General features: G+C 39.1%; 1 protein-coding gene across 2 annotated transcripts; it reads left to right on the top strand.

Annotated features, from left to right (window-relative positions):
- The first annotated feature begins 4,054 nt into the window (after positions 1-4,054).
- Positions 4,055-21,347, top strand: foxg1a (forkhead box G1a). 2 transcript variants are annotated; one of them, XM_043262178.1, is made up of 2 exons: positions 4,055-5,554; positions 20,775-21,347. In XM_043262178.1, the coding sequence occupies exon 1, from the start codon at positions 4,291-4,293 to the stop codon at positions 5,530-5,532; it is 1,242 nt and encodes a 413-aa protein (XP_043118113.1). In that variant the 5' UTR covers positions 4,055-4,290; the 3' UTR covers positions 5,533-5,554; positions 20,775-21,347. The 2 variants fall into 2 exon arrangements, with proteins under 2 accessions (XP_043118113.1, XP_043118112.1); XM_043262177.1 differs by lacking the exon at positions 20,775-21,347 and adding an exon at positions 15,768-16,398 and having other exon boundaries at positions 4,056-5,554.
- Positions 21,348-25,044: the final 3,697 nt, after the last annotated feature.

Below are 25,044 nucleotides of genomic sequence, written 5' to 3'. Positions count from 1 at the left end.
ATTCCCTCTTTAATTTATCAAAGATTTCTTATCCCACTTTTGCACACTGAAACCTATTTACAAACAGATTATACACTGCAAACATGCTTTTTTTTAGATTTCTGGCTTGTTTTTAGTCAAACTATCTAAAAAAATTATAATGTGTCAATGGGATAAGAAATATAATCTTATTTCAGACAGAAAACAATATTATTTTGCTTACCCCACTGGCAGATAATTTTAAGGAAAGCAGTGTACAAATAAATCATTTGACTGTCGTAAGACTTTCCACTTAATGACTGAATTATGATTTTAGTAACCTACCACATGATGGCGCTACAGACTGAAAAACGATTGCTCTCGGTCCTTGAGAATATACCCTGCAAAGAGCAAAAGAGTTATAATTCAAGTTTTTTGTTGTTTTATAAACAGTAAAAATATACATAATTATCACGACTAACAGGTTCTGTTAAAAATCTAGTTTAAAGTTGTAAATATCCGGTAATAGTCTATCATAAGCTATTTTAATTATGATATAAACGTCGAACAACAACAGAGCATCAACAGAATGATAACGACTGCATTTCTTTCTCTTTTTGGTCAGTGAAACCTTATTGTTTGACCTTAATTTGTGGTCGTCTTTGGCCAGAATACTAGCATATTATGAATAAATACATCTCCCATTGTTTTTATTTATAGCCTATATTTTTGTTCTAGCAACGCAGAGAAAAATGATGATATATATATATATATATAGTATGCCTTAGTATGCAACACCGCAAACAAAATGCATTTACGAGTTGTGTCTTACATTTTTATTTACGTCAGGATTCAAGAGGAAAATATGGCTCGAAATGGCTTCAATTTATCCGTTCGCCTATTTTGGCTTTACAAAGAGAATAATATTTTTTCTTAACTTAAAACCACTCTCTAACCGGATGCATGAGACGCATTTTTTGCAGGGGTTGTGTCATTTCGACCGTGTGAGTTTGTTAAATTATTTAGTAGCCTGTTGGAAAATCAAATACCCCCCAAAAAGCGTATTTTGTCATAATGGAAAATAGCGAGTTTACCCAAGAAGCACAAAAGAGCATTTGTGTCGTATTTTTTCCTCGCCGCTAGAGGGCACTCTAATAAAGACGAGCTCCAAAAGACGGCTTTGTGCAGGATTACCTCCCTGTTTCACTTCTCATTTCAACACAGGCGTATGTTTGTTAAGGTAAGTGACAACTGTGTTTATTTATGCGACGTGTTCATGAACACTTCAGTCGTTTTAGGAAGAGCCCACACCACAGTGCAAAACTTCATCAACCTACTATCACCAAACACAACCGCAGGCTACTGGTATGAAAGATGGGGATGGGGAAGTAGTCTAAATACATATATTAAATGCACACTGTTTATTGGAACATATTGGAAAATATCAAACACTGTCTTCATACTAATAAAACCACCAACGTTTAATTTTAGCCTTATTGTAGCCTGCAGGCTTAGCTGTATCAGTGGGCAATGCATTCATATTAGTTTAATGCATATAAGCAAATATTAAAATAAACAAGTAAATAAATATTAAAGATAAACCCACTCTCGATTACTTTAAAATTCGTTAGCACAACACATGGCCATAGTTTTTTACCTAGGCTTAATAAAAAAGCAACAATAAAATGTGCCGATTAAAAAGGCCATGTATTATTATTTATCAAACACATTCAGCTACATCACGTAATAATAATAATAATGTGGCATGTTTATGGAATCATTTTCCTCAGGCTGGGTTTTGTTAACGGCCCGTCGCAAACCCAAATCAACTTTGCAGCGAAAGCTCATGTTTTGATATGGGCTGCAGAACAATACGGCGAGCGGCAAATAATGCACTTACTTGAAGCAAAACGCGCTACGCTTGTAATCAAATAAGGAAAGTTTGATAACACGCATTATCCGCGTGCGTATTTCCAATCACTTTTTTCCGCGCAAAGATTTTTGCGCCTATAGCCTCTGTGGTGCACTTCAGTCGCAGTGAGACATTAACGTCTTGTTTGCTGAGGGTGGGCTACAAACATGTGTCAAAAAAAAAAAACAGCCTAAAATAATCAATTCACACCCTCACCTGCTCAAATAGTTATTTTTTTTTTCTCTTTGGCTTGGAAGGATCAAAGTACATTAAAAGCAACATGTGGGATGTGCGTTCATACAAACGCTCTGAAATACCGATGACATATTTATATTGATTATAGCCGACCAACTTGTGCCAGAGTTTTACGTTTTTGTTAGACATTTGGTTGCATTAAAATTTATGGTTGCATTAAAAACGTGTGCAGTGCAACAAATCTCATCCAGTGAATGTCGTTCAGCAATGCTTAGGTATGTACTCCGTAAAATATCTGACCGTATTACGCATTTTGAAATGAAGTAATAACGCGTAGGCTAAACTAGGCTGTTACGTATCGGTGCGTGTTAATGCATTTTGTAATAATGCAAAACAAACACGACACAAACAAGTCTATTATTGTTGTTATTTGGGTTTCTTTGACAGGCTGAATTGGGTAAAATAAGTTTATTGGGTTGATTTGAACGTGCATATGAAACGGTGTGCCCGTAGGCACGCCTGAGTTTATTATTAAAATCGCACCTTGTGGGAATCCAGTACGCTTGTTTGTTTGTTTGCGTGTGTCTGTGTGTACGGTTTGTTTGCACATGCGAGTGCGTGTGTGCCGTGCGTGTGTCTGTTGTTCAGTCAACCCCCCTGCAAAGTCCCCAGCACAAATACACACATATCACCCCTTCCTTTACTAGAGAAACTTCAAGCGTAAATATAAAGCGACTAATTAATGCCGTTATTCGCGAGGTTATTCGTGCGTCCTTAATAAGATTGCTTTTATTTATTATTATTATTAATTTGAAAACGCCTTGTACTGTAGATCTATTTCTTAAAAATACCAGGGGCCTTAACTAGTGCTGCTGTTCTATATAAAGTCCTTATTTTTGTGTCGGTTTTCTCTAATATCTTATAACAGATTCTCTAAAGTCTTACAACTCTCCGTCCTTCGCAAATATCAGGCTATATTTCATGCACTTGTGCGATAAGCTCGTATGCGGGTATTTCTGATCATGCTACAGATCTTCTATATTTAGCTTTGGCTTTATTGGTTATTGTCTAGCTTGTAAATAGGTAAAGGAGTAAAAAAAAAAAAAAAGCATGTTTCTGGTTTGTCACAAAATGATCTATAAACGTACTTAGCAGTAAACGATTGCGTTATTATTAAGCTATTATTATTATTATTATTTTGAGGCTATTATTATAGACTCGTTATTAATAGTAAACAAAAGTGTAGGCTATCGTGTAAGATATCATTGTACTTATCAACTGCCTTGTAGTTGTTGCAAAGCAACTGAACGTGTAATCGTTCATATGATATTGTTCATGGTGGTGCTCAGTAGCATTAACACGTTGGAAATAAAGATGCTTATAGCGTCTTATTATGCGGGTGAACGCCATACTATCAATTAAGTTCAGAATCGTTTAGCTGCATAAAGGTGCGACCAGGTAGCTTATATCGCTACGTGTAGCTACGGACTCGACACTTTTAAGAGAAACAGTTCAAATGTGACATATAGGCGAGAACGAATAAGCAGGCTATGCACGTCGTGCAAACACAGCCGATCGCCAGAAAGGCTCTGCATTTAATCCAAACGCTACAAATATACCGTCGCTTTTTAGCGAGTTTTTTCCTTTAAGCGTTATACCTATGTGCTGTAGCTTCACGTGTATTAAAAGCCATACGTTTCCGATACAGGAAGTAGTACCTGTTTTTTGTGGCTACCTTTTGAGTCCCTTTTGTTTTTCCCCCTGCGGTATGAAAACAAATTGAGGACGCACGGATATGTTGAAACAGCACTCTACAATTATCAAAAAAAAAATTGATTGAGGTTATGTGGTCTGTTTTCTTGGTAGGAGTTTACTGGGGGAAATGAAAGCCATTGTTGACTGGGCATGAGCATTGGTGGATCTTGTGTATCCTTACGCACTGGAACAGGCGCTAAGAACTGCTCAATGATTGGCTGCGCGGTTAATACTTATGCTGCTGTGGTTGGCTGCAGTCTCTAAAAAGGTTCAAGCAATTTTTTTACAGCTTAGTGTCTGTGGCTCCGTAATTAATTGTAGCTAGCTGTCTCATATCGACGTGTTTTTAAGGAACATGAAATAGTTGTTGTGTTTTTTAATTAGAGGAGTTGCCAGAGCAAGAGATTTGAAGTCCGACTGCTGCTGCCGCCGCCGCTACTGCTGGTTGTTGCGACTCTATCTTACTTGTGATGTTGGATATGGGAGAAAGGAAAGAAGTAAAAATGATTCCTAAATCATCGTTCAGTATAAACAGTCTGGTTCCCGAAGCCGTGCAAAGCGACAACCACCACCACCACCACCACAGAGCGGTGCACGAGGAAGAGGAGAAGACTCCTTTACCTGTCCAAGCGCAGGAGCAAAAGTCGGAGAGCACTTGCGCTAAAAGTGACAATTCATCCCACGACTCCTCGTGCACCGACGAGAAGGACAAGCAGGAAGAGAAACGGGACTCGAAGGAAGGCGAAGGAGGCAAAGACGGCGACAAGAAAAACGGCAAGTACGAGAAACCGCCTTTTAGCTACAACGCTTTGATTATGATGGCCATTCGGCAGAGTCCGGAGAAGCGGTTAACCCTTAACGGCATTTACGAGTTCATTATGAAAAATTTCCCGTATTACCGGGAGAACAAGCAGGGGTGGCAGAATTCCATCAGACACAACCTGAGCTTGAACAAATGTTTTGTCAAAGTGCCCCGGCATTACGATGACCCCGGGAAGGGGAACTACTGGATGCTCGACCCCTCCAGCGACGACGTGTTCATTGGCGGCACGACGGGCAAACTTCGGCGGAGATCGACCACTTCTAGGGCGAAGCTGGCGTTTAAAAGGGGCGCGAGGCTTACTTCCACCGGACTGACATTTATGGATAGAGCTGGCTCTTTATATTGGCCCATGTCGCCTTTCCTCTCGCTCCACCATCCGAGGGCGAGCAGCGCGTTGAGTTACAACGGCACGTCGTCGGCTTACCCTAGTCACCCAATGTCCTATAGCACAATGTTGACTCAAAACAGTTTGGGGAACAATCACTCTTTCCCTGCCTCCAATGGCTTGACTGTTGACAGACTCGTGAATGGAGAGATTCCGTACGCCACACACCACCTCACAGCGGCCGCTTTGGCCGCCTCAGTGCCATGTGGGCTCTCCGTGCCCTGCTCCGGGACCTACTCTTTGAATCCGTGTTCAGTGAACCTACTGGCGGGCCAGACCAGTTACTTCTTCCCCCACGTCCCTCACCCATCCATGACCTCCCAGAGCAGCACGTCCATGAGCTCCCGGGCCGCCTCTTCCTCCTCCCCGCAAACGGCCTCCTCTCTCCCGTGTGACTCCTTAAGGCCTTCTCTACCTAGTTTTTCCTCCGGACTTTCCAGCGGACTTTCTGACTACTTCACACATCAGAATCAAGGGTCAACATCAAATCCACTTATACACTAACTAGAATCCACAGGATCAGACTGTAAGTGAACATTTTACACCAATTTACACTGTAATATATATAAATGAAAAAAATTAAGGAGAATGAACGGACAATGCAAGCCGAATTCCAGGTATTTTGTATTATTATTATTATTATTATTAATTATTATTATTATTCTGCATTTATTTCTGACTGTATACAAACGTCAAGTGTCGCGGAACTGTTTATTATTCCACTGTCAGCAACGTGCAATGTGACCAGAGTTAAAAAAAAAGGATTAAGCATAGTTTTTTTTTTTTTTTTTTTTGGAAAGGCAGTATGATTACTTTAGGATGTTTATTTAAATAGTGGTTACAGTTTTGTCTAATTTTAAATGTTAAAATATCTAATAGGTTACAGAACAACCTCCAGTCATCATGTTTGCAGTATTATCACGTCATGAGCGCACTGGCGGGGGTGAGATTTTTCACAAAAAAAAAAATTAACACAAAGGTTTATTTTCATTTTTAAATAAATGTTCTATAAGTGCACAACGCCCGTTCAAATCCGTGGCTCCTTGTTGTTTTGTTCTTTCAGTAATGCAGACTGAATAATGCATCTGCAGTGCATTTCATACATATATTAACAATACGGTTTCTTTGTAGACCAAAGAATGGGTATCAATCAACAAAATATAGTTTTTTTTCCAGTATTCATAACTTCACAGACAGTCCTGAAGGAGACAGACGTAATGAATGATTTTAGCTTGTGTTTGCATATTTACTGTATGTGGTCACCACCATGCAGGTCACATTCTTTTTGTAATTAGTGAAATGTCAATACCTGTTGTAATTATAGGTTAACTTTGCGAACGTGTAACCCGTGTTGAGTAAATGCCTCATAAAATATTGAGTGATTGTTTATGTCGTCTTTAAATTCCATGGTTGTGATTTTGTGGTCTTATGCCCGTGTTTGTCGCTTAAACTGTTAACCGAATAAAATAAAAAAAAGTAGGTTAAATACATTTATTACGAACATTTTGTCTTTTTTGGAGAGCTAGCCTAGCTGCCTGACGAGATGCTGATTAGCATGGCGTGTGTTTAATAAAACATTTAAGCGACAGTTTGCGGGTATATCCGAAGGCCCCGGCCTGCAATGTGTTGCAAACACAAACTTGCACATTTATTTTAGGAAAGGGGGACGAAAAAACGACGCACACAAAATATTTTGCAATGTTTTACTCTTTTAGCGGCGAGATAAAAAAAAACGAGCAAACAATGGCCGACGATATAAACTAGAATCTTATTAGGCTATATTAAACTACAGTAGGCCTAAATACCTACCTCAATAATGTGCCCGAACATCAAATTCTCCCATTTTTGGGGGTTACTTTATTCTATTTTGAAATATTTGTTGCGAAATACTTCGCCGTAGCTTATTACACATTTATTACAAGCGTCTCCTGGTTGTAGAGGTCATACAAAGCAATGCATAACGCCTGATAATCACTGTCAGCTCTTGTTTTTCAGCCAACAATAGAGTCATTAGTTGCAATAGCGCAGAGCAACAACTTAGCTTTCAACACTTGAAGTCCAGTAATTTGTTCATGTTTTTAAAAGAGACATTGTGCTAAATGTGCCCAACCGTAATGCAATAACCTCTGTGCTTTATACAATAGACCGGTGCAACTCAATATCTCCTCGCAAGATGTTATCGCTCAAATGTTAAACGGGGTGACCACTCAAAAACAAAAGTAAAAAAGGAGAGGTCAAAATTGCAAGCATATTTTATTCCTTATTAGAATTAATAATAACAATAATAATAAACGACAATTTAGCTTGGCGCACTTGCAAAATTCCTTTATGTTTTAAATGTCTCTTCCGCCCTTTGCTTTTGTTTACGCCTGAATATCGGTGCATGTATATTTATACAGATTTAAACGTAACAAGCTACTTCTACAAAATGTTTTAGCTCAAATTTTATTTCAGTTTTAATTATTTTAGCACGTCCTCTGCGCTTTTCTTGAACATTCGATACACCTTGTGATAATTACAAAGAGTTTAGGCGACAGCAGAGCTTGCATGTGGATGTTAAACGATGGTAGCATCACGAACAAAGCAATTTTTTTTTTAGTGGCAATCGATGACAGCAAAATTATTATCTTTGGGCAGTGACTGTTTCCCCTGAGTTTATTTAATTGGTTTGCGTCTGCTTCCGGTCAACAGCGTGAGTTTTCAGCCCACGAAGATTAACGACCTCTTTACCTGAAGCGCAGACGAGGCCTAGAATCGCACCAATAATTGAAATCTGCAAGGAATAATTGTCGGCTCGACGCTGTAGACCCCACGGTTAAGACGAATCGCTCGTGTTGAATCGCGCAGACGTTTATGCAGACTTAATGAAGCGACGCACTTGAAATAATAGTTATTTTTCCTTTGTGTCTTTTGACAAGATCTTGTAAGCAGGGTTTAGTCACGGGCTACACAAAAGGCGTGGTTTCTGCTTATTACCCCGAGGCACGGAGAGACTGTGGGGGGAACTGGGGACAGCACGCAAGCACATCAGCATCCTAATACCGCAGTATCCTGCTAAAAATAAAGTAGCCTTAAACAAAATAGCGAATCTAAAACCACGCACAGGCTAGCTACAATATTTTCCCCGATGCGTGCAAATCGCATATAAACAATGCGATGCGTTTTTATGCCACTGACCGACTATAAAGCATTTCGACATGTTCATGAAATGACACAGAAATAATTATTTGAGCTCTATGACTAAAGCGCTAACGCTGAAGTGCTACCTGGACGATCACCTAGGCTATTGCAATAGCCTAAACTGTCAAACCTGCTATGAATATTGCGACAGCTTGTGCTTAAATATTCCGTTCTGCTATTTGCACATGAAATTAATATATATATATATATATATATATATAAAAAAATCTTCCTTGGCGCCTTGCTTGGTATTAGTTGTCTTATAAAATGTGACTGTACAACCCTATGAAGAGGCCAGATTAGAATATGTGATGTGACTCAGAGTTTTAATGCTTATTCGCCAATTCGCGGATAACGGTGCGGTGAAACGGAGCTTTGACGAATCCGATCCAACTCTGAACCGTTAAAATGCTCGTAAAACGCAAAGGACGTTTCCTCTCTTCAAGTAACACGAGCCAGACGAGCCAGGCAGAGTGAGGGCGCTAGAATGACGCAGAACTGTGCTGACATTAACTTCGTATCTTTGCAAAATACATGGCCTCTCGTAAACTTAAGTTTTTCCCTGTGGCAAGACGAACTGTAATATCATTTACAAGCTGTGAAAAAAAAACCCCACAAGAGGTAATGCAAAAATGTGTTCCAGCTAAACAGCCTTCTGATTTAACAATCATATGCACAAAATACAAATAAATTGCGCCATTATTATTATTATTATTATTATTATTATTAAATCAATAAAGTAGTAACATCAAAACTAATACATTTTAACAAATTATCATTGTGCATAAATGAATATACAGAAATCACACACACTGACAGAGCAGTGAGTACAAATGTAGGTTATCGTGTCATTCAGCCATGGTTGGGGTTTTTTAATACACTTTTCCTTTAGCAATATGAAAGTAGATTTACTTTGCTGTTAGACCGAGCAGGCTAATCTTCTTTGTCTTGAATCGACGTGCTATTCCGGAAGAGGGTTTGTGGTATATCCCGATCTACATTGTAGTAAAATATTTGCTTAGTGAAAGAAAACATTCGACAGATCGTGAATAATCGTTTTAATGAGTGTGTGTGTGTAAAGCTCCCGACTCAGTGGAGCGAGCTGTCGAGTTAAACAAACAACTTGTATCGTGATGAAATCATATTGTTTCAAAGCGAACGCAGTTCTTCTAATTCATGATCTCTCTGGAATTCCATACAGAATCCCAGTCATTCCAGACGCTCTGAAACGGTCCTGGCGTTTTAAAGGCGTCGGGCTTTTATGACGAGCGGGTGATAAAGAAGCGTTTCGCATCAACATCGTAAATTAATATTTTTACACTTTTGACAAAATTATCTATCGAATTAGCACTGGCTAAAATACGACATTTAAGGTCTTTTTATCTGTTATAATATTATCAGACCGGGGCCCTTTGTGTACTTTGTGCGAAAAAAATAGCAAAAACGCTGTATGTGTGAAACTATGAGAAAGGTTACAGTCAGAAGAGCGCTATCACTCGTTTAAATCCTCGTGTGTTTTTTGGTCTAAATTGTAGACCTGCTTTACTACGGGTTTTAACCACAATGGGGCAAGTCTCCGCTGAAAGGCTATATTTGTGTTCCGGGTCGTTTGGACGTTAACCCCGACGGGACGAGCAGCCAAAATTAAGCAAGGTGCACCGTGTTTAGTCTAAGTGAAAAAAAAAAGTCGATTAGTGAAATGTTTTATTTTAATCACTAAACGGTTAACAAAAAAGTTGCATTTCTGAAGTTACGCTGTGTCCCCTGGCCTGTGCCTTCTCCCCAGCTCTCCGTTATTTCTACCTCTTTTTCTGTCTATATTACGCGTGCTAGTGAACATGAAATCATTTCTCCAAAAAAAACATCCTAAATTATATTTTATATCGCCTATGTTTTCCCGCGCATTAATCGATTGCTGTCTCAGCTGATCAGAAATGTCGTAAATTCACAATGTCAAAATAATCCCGTAAAACAGGGGGAAATGAAAGATTTCAGCTGGAGCACGCGCGGTTTCACCGTACCGTCCAAAGCGCTGTGGACAGATTTAATCATTTCCTGTCTGTTAAGATCGGCTATTATATGATTCATGCATGCACGTTTCTATTTATTTACTTATTTATTTAATTCATTTATTTTCCGCCATTGCAAAAGCGTTAAAACGCCAAAGGGCCATGCGCTGTTGAATGTTTCGTAGCCTATATCGTGCAGTTTTGACGCTGTTGCTGTGTTGCGCCTACATTTCCCCTCGGGTGCCATGTCTGTCTGTCTGTTTATCTATCTATCAAACGAATTATTTTACTATTAATTGTGACAGTGCGAGCTTTAACGTCGTTTGTTCTTTCTTATAACAGACCTCAAAGCCATTTTTGGAGAGTTGTGTGAGACATAAAAGACATGCGCTAAACCAATATGTTTAGTCTGGTGTATTTAGTCACAAGAAGGAAACACCACCTGGGATGCATGATGTAATAACATTCATTCAGGCTAATGAACAACAACTATATATATATATATATATATATATATATATATATATATATATATATATATATATATATATATATATATAAACAAAAATATTTATATTAGCATTATTACTCTAATTATTAGACCAATGCTATTTTGCCACAATGTTTTTGTCACTTTTATTACGTATTATTTATTTATTTTATTAAGTAGCCTAAACAAAGTTTTCTTTAGGTTTAAACGTTACCAACAGGTGCCAAAATTCTTCTTGTTACCTGACATCACTCCTTCAGTTGTAAAGCACTATCTATCAAAAGCAGCCTCGAGACAATGCGTGGAATCACAGCCCTCGTGCTCTCAAATTGCAGACTCCCAGTGCGGGTTGGGTGTCCGAAACGGAACCAACAGGCTTACAAAAAGGACTGCTGATTGTAATGAATTCCCACTCGCGCCTCTGAAACGGCTGATGGATTAATGTAACAAGCTCTTGTTTTTGATGTCACATCGGTGTGAGCTACTTGTTAATTTAGACATTATTCTCAAAGGTCTGTTTTTTTTTCTTCTGTTAACATATAGGCTCGTACTGCTATGTGTCACACTCACAGCGGTATTGTTGGGGAAATTCTGCTTATTTTAATAACCCAATAGTCAAAAATTATTTGCAGGTATATATATATATATATATATATATATATATATATATATATATATATATATATATATATATATGTGTGTGTGTGTGTGTGTGTGTGTGTGTGTGTGTGTGTGTGTGTATTTTAATTTGAGATTTCACAAGCGATACTGATTGTGTAAACACATAAACTCATGGGGTCTAATGAAGCCATTGTAACAAACTGGTCTGCTGAATCGTATAGATCCGGTTTCTGTTTCTTAAAGATGCTATAAAACCTACTGGGATCGAGGAGAACACAGTAACAAGAAAACGAAAAGTGAAAATAGGCGACACACAACGATAATAAACAGAGCAAAGCAACACAAATGATAATTATAATTATAATAATAGTAATAGCTTAATGATATTAATGCAGCGGTAGATCCTTGAGGATCTTCAATCCATCTTCGAAATGAACTTAGCAGGACAAAAGCAATGAAAATATTAAAAAGAAAGGAGTCGAGAAGGAGAAAAGAGAGAAAAGAACGAAGATTTGTCCGCTGTCAGTTTGGCCAATCGAGCACAGATGCATCTATTGATTCATTCGACTTCCGCCCTTGCTGGTGGACAACACGCCGTGGTGTCTAGAAATAGTCAATCTGGACGCAAAATCTATATCTGCACGAATCACATAAATGCTGTTATTATTATTATTATTTTAAAATCAACGTTTAGGCTGTTTTAGACAAACACCGAAGATGTTATGCTTGTATTTGAGTGGAGGCGGAGGAGGCCCAGAGGAGGATGGGCCTGGCCTTTAAGACGGTCCCATCATAAACACGCGTAGGTTGAGAAAGCCACAAAGCCTCGCCTTCGCCTCACTGTTTACAGACAACGTTGATTATTTCGTCCGATCTACGCCTGTGCGTTGTTTTTTGAACTATCTGGACGAGCTAATTCGACCGGTTCCTTCAGGAGAGAATGAAGATATTTTCCCTATTCCGTCTTTCGGGGTGAGGCAGGTTGTCTGTCAGTGAGGTATAGGCGACAGTCTGTCTACAAGCCGTAAGCTGATCTGCAGAGTGCTAGAGGAAAACGGGCAAGATTCCTGGCCTGCAAGCCGAGATATTGATCTACCTCAGCCACCTAAACAAAGCCTCACCTGTTTCCCTTGTCCATACTTTATTTTATGCAGTCTAATGCTTGTTTTGTTTGACATTTCTTTTATTTCCATGGATCCGAACTTTGATACACTTTTGGGAGTACTACATAAACACCGTGTTGTACCTGAACATCCAGATCTCACCGGCAGCATTAGAGACCACCCCTCTCTCCCGGTGCAGAAAATTGCTCCCCGTCGTCTTTACAGTTAGGCCCGAAAATAAAAGTTTTCATTCAGCAGCGCAGTGTCCAATAACATCCAACGCGAGATAAAACTAATTACTCCATTATGCCCCTAGAGTTAATGTTTCATAAATTGGATCCACTAAAAGCTCCTTTATTATTTATCAGGCTTCGCTTTGGGCTGCTTGTTAAACATATCAAGATTACTTTCTGATCTTGTACAACTATTCGTCTGCAATGGTGTCGCACAGATTCATTCATAGAGCCCCGCGCCCACCTCTTTTATCAGTGTGCCTCGAACACGGCGCTGCTGACAGACAGCCAACTTAACCAGAGAGGAAAACGGTGCCTCGGCTAATTTAATTCCTTTGTTAATTTCGGATGCAAATGCATGCGGATTTGTTAGAGCCATAATATTTTACAACATGTGCACGAGCGAGAATTTTTCATCAGATTTCATTTGAACGCGCACGGCCTATACGCAAATATAAGTGGGAACGAACAGGTGCCAGACGCTCGTGGCACGCGACGCATGCTTTGACATCTTAAACATTAACATTTGCGTCAGTGAAATATTACACATTAAGATATATATATATATATATATATATATATATATATATATATATATATATATATATATATATATATATATATATATATATACTAGTCATTTCTGGTTGTGTTTAATGTAAAAAATAATCAAGAGCTGACTTGGGCCTATTGTTCGCTAAATTAAAAGTTAAGCAGATGCTTTCTTTGTTGGTCATTTTTCACGTCCTTATCTATTTCGTGTTAAAAACGCGTAAACACAAAGCTAGCAAATTAGCTATGTTTTTTTTCAGTCGCTGCTTAAGTAACGGCGGCGTATTAGATCCTGATTGAACGCTATGCCAAACGCGGTAGCTGGAACAGCTCTTGATGATCGTCCTTACACCTGTGAAATACTATGAATGGACAGTGCTCTAAATGGTGGCTGTGGCATCGTTCCAAAGATAGCAGATAGATGTGGGTCATCCGTGCCCATCGACCATCTCGTCGGTGCAGGGGACACTTTTTATACTGATAAAAAAAAAAAAAAAAAAAAAGACTTTGGCCGCTCAACAAACAAGGCCAACTTCTCTATTGCCAGCCTGCAGGAGATTGTATACAGAAAGATGTGTTAAGATGTCCAATTGTTTGAGGATGTTACAGAGACAGGCCCAAAGGATTTGGGCACAAGGACTTGAGATGAGATTGCAAACCAATGGCGCTCTAATTTGTGAGGCATTGTTGACTGAGATCAAGGGGGAATTCCGCAGGACAGACCGGGAGGAAAGATGCCGAGATCTGAGGGAGCATGTGTGTCTATATAGGGTAGCTAGCTGAGCACACAGGGCTACCAACTACAAACTGGGGGTCTGTGGGTTTGATTCCCCAGTGGGGCACCAAAGAGAATGAATGGGCAACAGAAGGGTCCTAGTGTATAGTACTGCCGTTGTGCACCTGAGCAAAGCACTTAACCCCAAGTTGAGTGCTGCATCATGTTACTCTGGTCCCCTTAACCCCTCCTCCATCCAGGGCACCGCCGCAAAAGAGAAACTGTTCTCTAAGAGTTTTCCCAGGTTAAATAAAGGTATAAGGGGGAAATGGGAGTATTGATATTGTGAGAAAATCTGGCTGTTTGCTTTGAGGTGCAAGAGATATTCTTTTGAAGAAACAATAATGCCAGTATTAAGCGCTGCGAGGCTCCGGGTAAACAAGAATCTGCGCTGCTTCTTTTTTTTTTTTTAAAGTTCAACTTTACTCGGTGTACACGTAAACCGGATCGCGACGTATTCGGTTTGAAGTTTTATATAAATCGGGTCGTCCGAGTGAGTTTGGGAATTAGAGGCCGGGAGGAAATAAGGGTGTTTAAGGTGCCTCCTATTGACCTCAAGTCTGTCCCTCTGATGCTCTGTGCACAAGCCCGTGACTTGTTGAATAGTTTTCACTATTCATCCTCGTCAGAGTGACTGCACTTCAAGGAGGACCTGAGGAAGGGAGGGAAACAAAAAAAAGAAGAAGAAGAGATTAAGTCACACATATTATTTCGAACGTGACTATTATGAAGACGTCGAGAGTGGCATATGGTCATCCACTCCGGACACAAATGTGGAATCGTAGTACTAAAAATACAAATTTCAATGCAGCCACCCATTAATGTTAAGCTGTGAAAACGTGCAAATGCTTATTCAGTAATTACATGAATAAATATTACACCGGTTGTGGAGATACATTTAGCGTGTGCATTGTGTCAGATACAGTGAAGGACTTGAATTAGCTTCAGGTTAAATATTTTTGGTATCCTCGGCAGAAAATTATTGCACATCATCAGGAATCATTATCATCAGTAAAATTCTAAATGATGTGATCGTAATTCAGCAGTGCAGAAAAACACTGCATTATTTGGCGATAAATATTATAACTAGCTTAAGGTTCGCAGTTATTTTATAATACAAAGCAGACCTTTGAAAACGTTATTTGTTGCTTACAAACAGAACGTACCAATTTTACAACAAAATAACAAAATAAAAAGACGGCGATTAAATGCCCCTTTATTTATTTTAGTTAGAGAAAACTGCAAAACAGAAATAATAAACTTCTTTCATTATTAGGAAAGAAAATCTATGATTAGTTTTATCCATCAATCCATTGACCGTAAACGTTTTTGTCTACATCGACTTGTTGCACTATATCTACTATTGAGAGTCAAATGAAATTTCTGATCAAAATATTTTGTGTACTTAATAAACGCCCAGTTTCATTTAAATTCTGTTTGTTTGTCTGCACTTTATTATCCACATTTATAAATGTACAGATGTTGAAGATGTTTCCCTGTGCTTCCCCTGTTCCTACGTTTGCTATTGTCAATATGCTCTCGGTATCGTTTCAGCAGCGTATGTTTTTCTTTTCTTTTCTTTTTTTATTATAAGGTAAATTTAGCCATATTACAGTTATCTTGCCTTATGATGAATGATCTGGCATCTGTTAGTGTTACTGTGTCACCATTTCTTTTAGTGCCAAAGAGGCAGGGGAGGGGGGGGGGGGATAGAGGGATGTGCATAAATTGAAAAGAGAAATAACAGTCTTAAATTTGTCATTGTCTTCCTCCTAGATGTCTGGCAGTGTGTGCTGCAGTAGCCTGAATCCACCCTGTGATGCGTTACTCACCCATGCTGAGAATGTTTACAGTTGTAATCAAGGTCCATGTAACTTGTTTGTGAAATGTTTTGCCTTTATGTTTTAGAGGTGCTATACAATTTGCAAATAGTAGGGCATGAAGTCACAGTTTGATTAAATTGCTGTCAGTACAAAAAAGAAAGAAAAAGAAAACAGAAGCATTGTGCAAAACCTAGACTGTTATTTTGCATCTCTTTATAGAAGGAGTTTCAATTTTCTCCCTTTAGACAATCTTATTATTTAAATTAAAATAGAAAAAAAAAGAAACCATGGCATTGTACAACAATTTGCTTTGCATATGAAGAACTGTATATTTGCTATATTTTGCAAGCAATGTTTTGTGACATTTTGTTTGTTGTCAAGACAGTATTCCCCTGTTGCTAATGTTTTTGCTGTAAAGGAGGAAACATGCTGATCTACTGTGACCCAGTAAATTGTTACTTTGAGAGATAAAAACATATCTGTTGTCGTTGATTCCTTTGGGGAAAGCAGTCTTTGCACGACCACCGAAGCTTCTAGATGTCTGTGTTTCCTGAAATGTTTCCCAACATTTGGCCAGTTTGCTGACAAAAATGAGACGGATGCCTAAATAATATCAGATTTGTGTGTGTGTTTGCGTTTGGCAGCTCGCACAAGTAAGGAAACCTTGCAAAGGTCCCCTTAGACGCACACATATACACGCGAGGAATGCAACGGATCAGTGTCACGGCAGCTATTTTAATTGAGAGATCTCATGCATTTATTGAAAAATGTTTATTTTTATCGAGTCATGGCGCATTTCCTCCATGTGATATGAGAGGTTTAAGTTTGCACACTTTCAACACCCAAAGGCTTCGCTCACTGTAGACATTACAGGTCTCCAGAGATATCATCTTGAGGGTGTATTTTATTGTCTACGGTTTTGAAAAGTAAACAACACATGTCTCACTGAAAGACAACTAATACATCATGAAGGAGATAATGAGGGTTTGCGTTGCTTTCTTAGGTGAGAAAACATCATAATGGAAAAGTGTGAAAAAACAGTTATGCTTCAGAATGTAAATATATATATATATATATATATATATATATATATATATATATATATATATATATATATATATAAAATACATATGATCCAATTGTGTGTTATTGTAAATAACTATTATTTATATAGAAAATGTTATGGTACAGTGTCCATTTTGTATTGCAAATCCCTTTTGAGGAGGGCTATGGCTTTATTGTGAGGGATTATGGTAGGGCAGGGTTGGTTGTACGTTTAGTTTTATAGAAAATATCATTATAGATGTAACAGAAATGAATAACAGATGTAATAATAGGTATTATTAAGGTATAATGTACGTAAAACATGTTGTTATACAAGAAATGCACTAATAGTATCAAATAGTAGTGTATATAGTATTAAATGAGATGCAGCAGTTAATATTTATGATATGAACACACATCATTTTTGATGCATTGAATCGCCTTATAAATAAACAAATCCTTAAAACGTCTACATATAACAATAGCTTTCATTCATTGACTTAAAATAAAAACAAATAATAAAGATAATAACGATGCTGTATTTTTACAATAATGTTGTCAATTATTATTTGTATAATCTACATTGTGTTTAGGCACATCTATCTATCCGTCTTATTAAAATCCTTTCAAAAAGCATCGCACTTCAGTTCGTGGAGGAGCAATTAAAATAACCCAACAGCGTAACAAACGCAACGGGCTGATTCTCTGAATGAGCGAGGACACGATCGTGGAGGCATCGGAAGGGAGCAGCTATGCCGTATGTGTTGCTTTTTTTTTTTTTTTTTTTTTTTTTTTTTCTCCAGTCAATAAACAGTCGCAGTCATCGCCACCAAGTTCGTCACAGAGACTCGGAGCCCGAGCCTCAGTCGCACAACGGCCCGCGCGCGCGCTCTTCTCTCCCCTCGCGCAACAAACAAAAATACCTCTCTCCTCGTTACCCATGCTGCGACGCTCTCTGATCATCTGAGAAAATAAAAGAGATGCGGACGTTCATTCCGGCCCTCTAGGTGGGCGGAACACGGAACCCAAGCTGCCCTTGCCACCAATTTCACAGAGCAATTATCTAGTTGGATTCATGGGAGTTTACTAAACAAACGGCAGCCCCGCTGCGCCCCTCTCAGGCTGCGGCCCAGATCAATCCCGCGTCACAAAGCGCCATCGACGATCAGCCTGCCTACGCTCTCATCACCTATACGTATCGATCATTTTCGTTTCTCAAAACAGGTGTCCATTTTATGCATGTGTTACATCCACGATGCGCATCTTATTAGCCCTAATTACTCACCCGAACGGTTCTGATCCGTGCCGATCCGTGGCCGTGCTGCTGTTGTTTATAGCAATTATGATTCATATTCTTTTGCCTCGCTTTTAAATAAACAACACCGACAGTCTGTCATCCTCAGACCAGGCAATTGGACCCGTACGACTATTAGGGCAGATACGGCTCCGGAGCTCAAAAAAATCAATGCCACCGTGATTAGACCGATGACAGCAAATTCACAGCTTCAACCGAGAGTGTTCAGGAAGAGACGAGGTGTATGGCAAATAAGTCGCACTTGTCTGCACACAAAGGAAAAAAAAATCCCCCGTCTTTGTTTATAAGGTGTAAAAATCCGGAATGATTGCAGGGTACCGAGGACAGTCGGGCTGTTTTGTCGCCAGCGTTTTATGAAAAATAGTTTTGACAATTTTCGAAGCAATTGCGCATCGAGTCGCTGAACGGGCCCGCATTTGCCGACAGGTTCGGTTTCATCGACCTCGGGCAACGAACACAGCAAAATAAAGACAGAAAGAAGAAAGGAAAGAAGATTGCTATTTTAGCTTGTGATAAAACAGAACATTCGTGAAAAACGGACACTGCGAGTGAAAGACTATTGTGAAAATATAGCCCTCTCTGGGTACGTCCCAATCGCTCATGGGCGCCTTGCCAAGTGAACTGGCATCCGAGTCACCTGAATTCACTGACAGGCCTATAGTTTCTATGTGCTAGACGCGAGTGTTAAAGTTAGTCTATGTGATTGGGCGAATTCCAATCGAAAATGAGCATCGTGCCCTACTCACTTAAAAGGGCAGATCACTTTAAGTGAGTGGTACACTTAAGGGAGCACTTAAGGATACACACCAAAACACACGTCACTACCTACCTGCTTGTTTATTAATTGTTTGTTTTTACTTACTCTTTTTTCTAAAAAAAAATATATATATTACCATGATCACATCATAACTTAATATTGAACTTAGGCTAAACTATTCATTTTGCGTTATAATTTCTTCGCGCCAGTAGCCTCCTTTAAATTCCCTTTTTTTTCTTTTTTTTTTTTGCAGCGCTTAATAAAAACACATGTAGCCTATGAAATGCATCCCCATAAAGTAACACCTCGATAAATGTTTGAAAAAAATGAACGCGTCCCCCGGAATCACGTGATCATAAAAGAATTCCGTAAGTTACAACGGAATGCGCGCCACGGCGGATTTGTGTCCTACGTGTAAGGATTCATTTGCTCGCTTTCGCTTGGAAGCACCTTTCAAAAGCTTCCTCTTCGGGCTGTGGCCTTGGAGGGCGTAAAAAAAATGCCCAAATAAACCCTCCACGCTCGTTTTTAAATACACTATTAGCCTTCGCGTAGCCTATTAGAACGTATGGGTTTAGAGTGGCCTATGATTATATTAATCAAGAGTTCGATGACGCTGCGAAGGCATTCCAAAATTTAGTCACGTGGACCATTTCAGTCAGACGCAGTGCGCGCGGAAGGAGCAGCCTAGTGAACACTGCTTAGGGACCTTGTAAATTGCCAAGCAGAGAGTGCAGGCCCCGTCTGCTCGTCTATAAGCCTTTTCTAAAATTGACAATGGTTTGATAATTTCGATAAACCGTTTGTGTTACCCCTAATATGTCAAACACAACTGTTTTTTTTTTCGCGCCGTTTTCAGTTTGTCACTGCGCGCGGCGGAGACACACGCGGCTTAAAAGATCGGTTATAATTGCCGGCGCGTTTAAGCGTTCGCAGCGCGGAGACAGACCTTTGTTTACTAATTGCGGCAGTTATGTTTGTTTGGAGAGTTTTGAGGAAAGAAAATGGAAAGTCTCTGACTGCTGATCTTTACCACACAGTCCAAGATCAATCACATTCCGCGAATGGATATTATTAAACAGCATGGGGTGGCTGAGGCGCGAGGCACGGGGCCGTCAGGAGTGCAGGGCTACGAAGCGGCTCCTCTCCCGCGCTGCAACAGGGCAATTGTTGACACGCTTTTTCCTGCCAATCTGCAGCTCTCCTCCGAACGCGGCTGCCATGGCAACCTGCTCTTACCCGTCGCGGCAGCTGGCAGCCCCTCACTTACGAAGTTGCGCGCGCTCCCAATGATTGTCGACTCACGGAAAACGAGGGAGAGCTGCTTTCCACTGAACCGGATTTTGTCGTGGTCGGCTGAAATAGAAATAGCCTTACACCACTGCTATTTCAGTTGGCGAGACGTACAGCGACAAGAGTCGAACCCGGCTGCCGCATTACGAGCTGAGGAATTTGTTCCGGCAGTTTCGAGTCAGGTGCGCGCGCGTAAAACGGGTTCGTCCCTTGTCTCTGTCGCCTGGAACATAGAAACAACAACAGCAATTCGTTTTGAAACACCGTGCATATTTTCTTTACCAAGGTTTAACCCCTTGCGAAAACAAACAGGGTCGGCTTACTATAGTTACGCCACTATAACCACAAATTAGCCGCGGTTTTGCGACACTTACCATAACCGTGGTGTGTGTAGTAAAACTGTGCACCAAAAACACGGTTACTACAATTGAAACCATGGTTCATTTTCATAAGTGTTGTGAGTATTAAGGAGATGTGTTTCAGTGACTATAAACCAATGTCTTCTGATCATATTAAACTCCATTTAATATTCATCTTTCCTTCCTTCACAGACATTGGGAACACCAACACATCCCCCCACCCCAACCCCACCCCCAATTCATGGTGCGGTCAATCAACATGAGTTCTTCCTGAACTTTTACCTCATCCCGGAGACACACGCGTGCTTTCCCAATGAACCTGTCCTGTCTTTTTATCTGCAAATGTACACAACGGTCTCCCTCCATTGTACATCTTTCTAACACGGAGCGGCTAAACTACACACACCACCTCCTCACACGCCGAATGTGTTCGGGAGACACAAAGACTAGCCTCTCTCTTCTCATTATCTTAATCTACTGCTTTCACCTGTGCCCAGCTCCAGCAGGAACACTCTCATATATCGACCTGCTGGCCACAAAGAGCCGCCGCTCCACCGCTAAAGCCCGGTAAGCGATACCTCAGGGTGTCATACTGAAAATTAGGCTTGGATTCAACCAGGGAGTCTTGCGAGACCACAGGAGGAGTCTTTATTCAAAGCAGATGTGCCGGAGAACACGAGGGCCCGCGCAACGTGCGTCTGTTTTCAGACGGCTGATCTGCGGGTAGCAGAGACAAATAATGAATCAAATGCGCTTGGAGTTTTTGTGAGGTCACGGGGGGGAGGGAGGGAGGGGGTTCGCCGAGTTTGGGTCCGGGTCGGATGGGAGACACGTGGCAAGTGGAGCATTATCAAAGCTTTGAACGCATTTTTATGTGAGCCGATGCTGTGTCGTCTGCAATTACTGCAGAGCCTTTTGCTGCAAACACGCAAGAAGCACCTGCAACCGCGGTAACAAAGCACCTGTGCAGTTATCATGCGATGACAATCATAAGCTGCACGTAATGGAAGGAGGGACCAGTATGTCACAAAGACCACTAATGGAATAACATCAGTAAGAATAGTGTACATCTGTCATTCAGCCACTGAAATACATCTGATTAGAGAGTAATTAAGTGACCTGCAAAGCCCTATGTGACAGATTAATACATACCTGACATCGCGAGGGCAAAAGTTTTAGCACGAGTGTCTGTACCGACGGGAATATTTATGAAAACTGAAGACACCACTGACAGCCACACTTAGGCCTGCTATTACCAACTGTAAGAATATGAACAGACCAAACAAGCAACAATAGCCTGTAATTGAAAAAAAAAAAAATTGTGCATCCCACCAGAGGACAAAATTAATGTTTTGAGCTTTCTTCTCAAAGCATTTGTCTTAAATCAGTTGAGTCAGCCTCTAATTACGGGAAATCTAGAAACAACCGATATAATGGGCTACCTAAAAATAACGGGCCTCGTCTGCAGACGGAGCATTTGAAAAGTTGTCCAACATGTTTCGGTTTCCAAGAACCCGTTCTTGCTTTGTAGTTGTAAGAAAAAGCATTGTGAATGACGGCTTTATCTTTTCATGCAGTGTTGCAGTACGTAAACAATTGCGATGTCTCAGACGCTATCATTTAAGAAGAATGTTGCGTTTATGTAAATATGGTTAATATAAATATCCTGATGAATCATAACAGCGTGTATTGTAATTTGCCAGGGGTTAACAGGTGATTTAGAAGAGCTTTGTATTTGTTGTATATACTTGCTGTAAATAAAATGTGAGGTTATCTCTGTTTAACCTTTTTCTTTACCCAGAATAAAAATCTAAGAACAGGAGCAAAAATTAAGTTTAAACAAACTTTATTCATACTGATGGTTCATGACAGACTTGTTCCGATCAGCAGGCATTCAGCAGCTTCAAACCTTTTGGGACGCACTCACAAATAATTCACAATGTTTATCTTACGTTGGCATATAGAGATAAAGTGTACAAAAAAACAAATAAAGTGTACAAATGAAGTGTAAATCCACTTCCTATCACTAATTAATGCTGTCAAACGATTAATCACATCCGAAATACAAGTTTTTGTTTACATTTATGCATGTGTAGGGTGTATATTTTTTATTTATATTTAACACACACACAAAGTATATATATTTTAAATATATACACGCATATACATTTGTTTTGTTATATATATATATATATATATATATATATATATATATATATATATATATATATATATAAATATACAATTTTTAAATATATACACATGCATATATATACACACATATATATATATATATATATATATATATATATATATATATATATATATATATGTATGTATGCAGTGCATATATTTTGTGATTAATTGTTTGACAGCACTAATATAAATAATAAAAAAATACAAATATAAAACAGAATTCAATTATATAATAACATTATTGAAATAGAATTTATTACACCCTAAAGCCATTCCAAATCAGCATGACATTTATCCTTCTGCAGAAAATTTGATATGTGATACGTATGTATTTATGTCCACAAAACTGTTTGGTTAACAACATTCTTCAAAATATCTTCTTTTATCTTCCACTGAAGTTTGTAATGACATGAGGGTAAGTAAATGATTTTATTTGGACGAAACGTTCCCTTAAGGTTTATTATTAGTCAGTATTAATTGTATCAGCACAGTTTATGCTGAAGTGCATTGCAGATTTTTCTTTATTGCTCTTCTACAAACACTTCATTGTAAGAATAATAATATTTATCTGTTTCAACCTTTGCGAAACTCATCTTGAAAGTATGAGTTTCATTGTTATGCAACTAAGCGATGTTATGGGACTGCGGAATGTAGTGTTAATTTTCTTTTAATTATTTACATACTCGTCCTCTGTAGTTCATGCACTAATTCTGTTAGTTTAATAAATATTGTGCATGGTCATTGAGGCAATGCATCTCTTCGGTGATGCTCCGCACGCACACACAAAACTGCTCACAAACTCTCCAGGCTCACAGATGTGCTTTTAGGTAGATGTCCAAATTCGTCTTGCTCTTTTGCCACAGATAAGGTGGTCGGAAAGGGCGATATTCGAGCAGTTTTATGTCCTGGGGCTCATGTCCCTTACAGCTTGCACGAGTGGTGTATCACTGACCACTCAAATGGTTGCCCCAACTGACCTGGGAACAGCTGTGAGATAAAGATATCACTGACAGATTGCTTTCTCCATTAGTGTAATCCACCAGGTATTGAAGCAAACAATGCTTGAGAAAGATCGTAGATGAGATCATAATGCAAGTTCTATTGAAGATTTATGTAATGCTAATGCTAATTAGACCTGTTGTTTCACAAGGCGTTGGGCTTTCTGCTCTTTTTACATATTTTAACAGCTCTAAGAGATATGAATTTTGCTCAAAAAAACCCCACTTTGCTCGTGGTCGTTTACTTTCTCCTTTTTTTTATTCCCATGTTCCCCAGCAGACCAGAGTCACTTTTTACTTGGGAAAAGTGTGATGTGAGGCATTATTCTTAATTCAGAAGTACCTTGAGGATCCTTTGTAAGAGGAATATGTTTTGTTATTTTACAGGACTGTTAAAGACATTTTGCTTTGTTACACTCCATTTTACAGGTTTCACACGGCGAAGGAGGGCATACATTAGCATCGTTTAAGCCTTTAAAACTGTCACGAATTGCAGGAGAGTGATGAGAATTTCTTTCGCGCTGAAAGATGTCATTTTACAATGTTTTAGAAGTCAAAGATCTGAAACGGCGCGCTGTTAACCAGAGCGGAAATTAGCTTACAAGTATTAGGACAATAGTAGTAGCTGAACAATCGAGCAGTTTGTTAAGTGGAATAGATTTTCTTGCTCTCTCAAAGTGCTTAAGAATTGTTTGTGGTTGATATTTTTTCCTGGGGGAGTTGCTTGTGAGCAGTCAAACATACATAACATTATCATGCAGATACGGTGTGGAGAGATAAAGCGTTTTGTAATGTTCAGTCAATAGTATAAAAGCATTTGAATCATTCTAGATATATAAAAATGACTGTAGCCATGTAACAGGTAATTTATGACTCTACAATTCAAGTTGTTCTGGTTAAATGTCAGTATTATTATTATAGTCGTTGTTATGTTTCACTTTATTATTTCAAATTTCTCGAGTCATTCTAAAAGGTGAATTTCATTTCTCATCAAGTTTCCTTTATTGATAAGAAATCGGTGGTGCGTATAAAAAAAACAATGAATGAATAAAATGCTAAATAAATCAATTATATGAACTTATTGGACTGTGTACGGTGAACACAAATAGATCTTCCACCAAAATGTTTATCTAATCCAGAGCTGTTATTGTTACTATTTTGCTCTGGATGAGCTTCGATCGACTCATTTACTTTTCTACAAAAAGACAAACACGTTTTTTTTTTTTTTTTGCATTCAAAGTTATTTTGCCCAGTTTCACATCTAAACA

The sequence above is a fragment of the Puntigrus tetrazona genome, chromosome 17, assembly GCF_018831695.1.
Source record: "Puntigrus tetrazona isolate hp1 chromosome 17, ASM1883169v1, whole genome shotgun sequence".
Classification (NCBI taxonomy): domain Eukaryota; kingdom Metazoa; phylum Chordata; class Actinopteri; order Cypriniformes; family Cyprinidae; genus Puntigrus; species Puntigrus tetrazona.
The sequence above is the reverse complement of the archived record's forward strand: the minus strand, read 5'-3'. Positions and strand labels throughout refer to the sequence as shown.

Coding starts and splice junctions, on each gene's coding strand:
- foxg1a (XM_043262178.1), top strand. CDS start 4,291: ATGTTGGATATGGGAGAAAGGAAAGAAGTAAAAATGATTCCTAAATCA.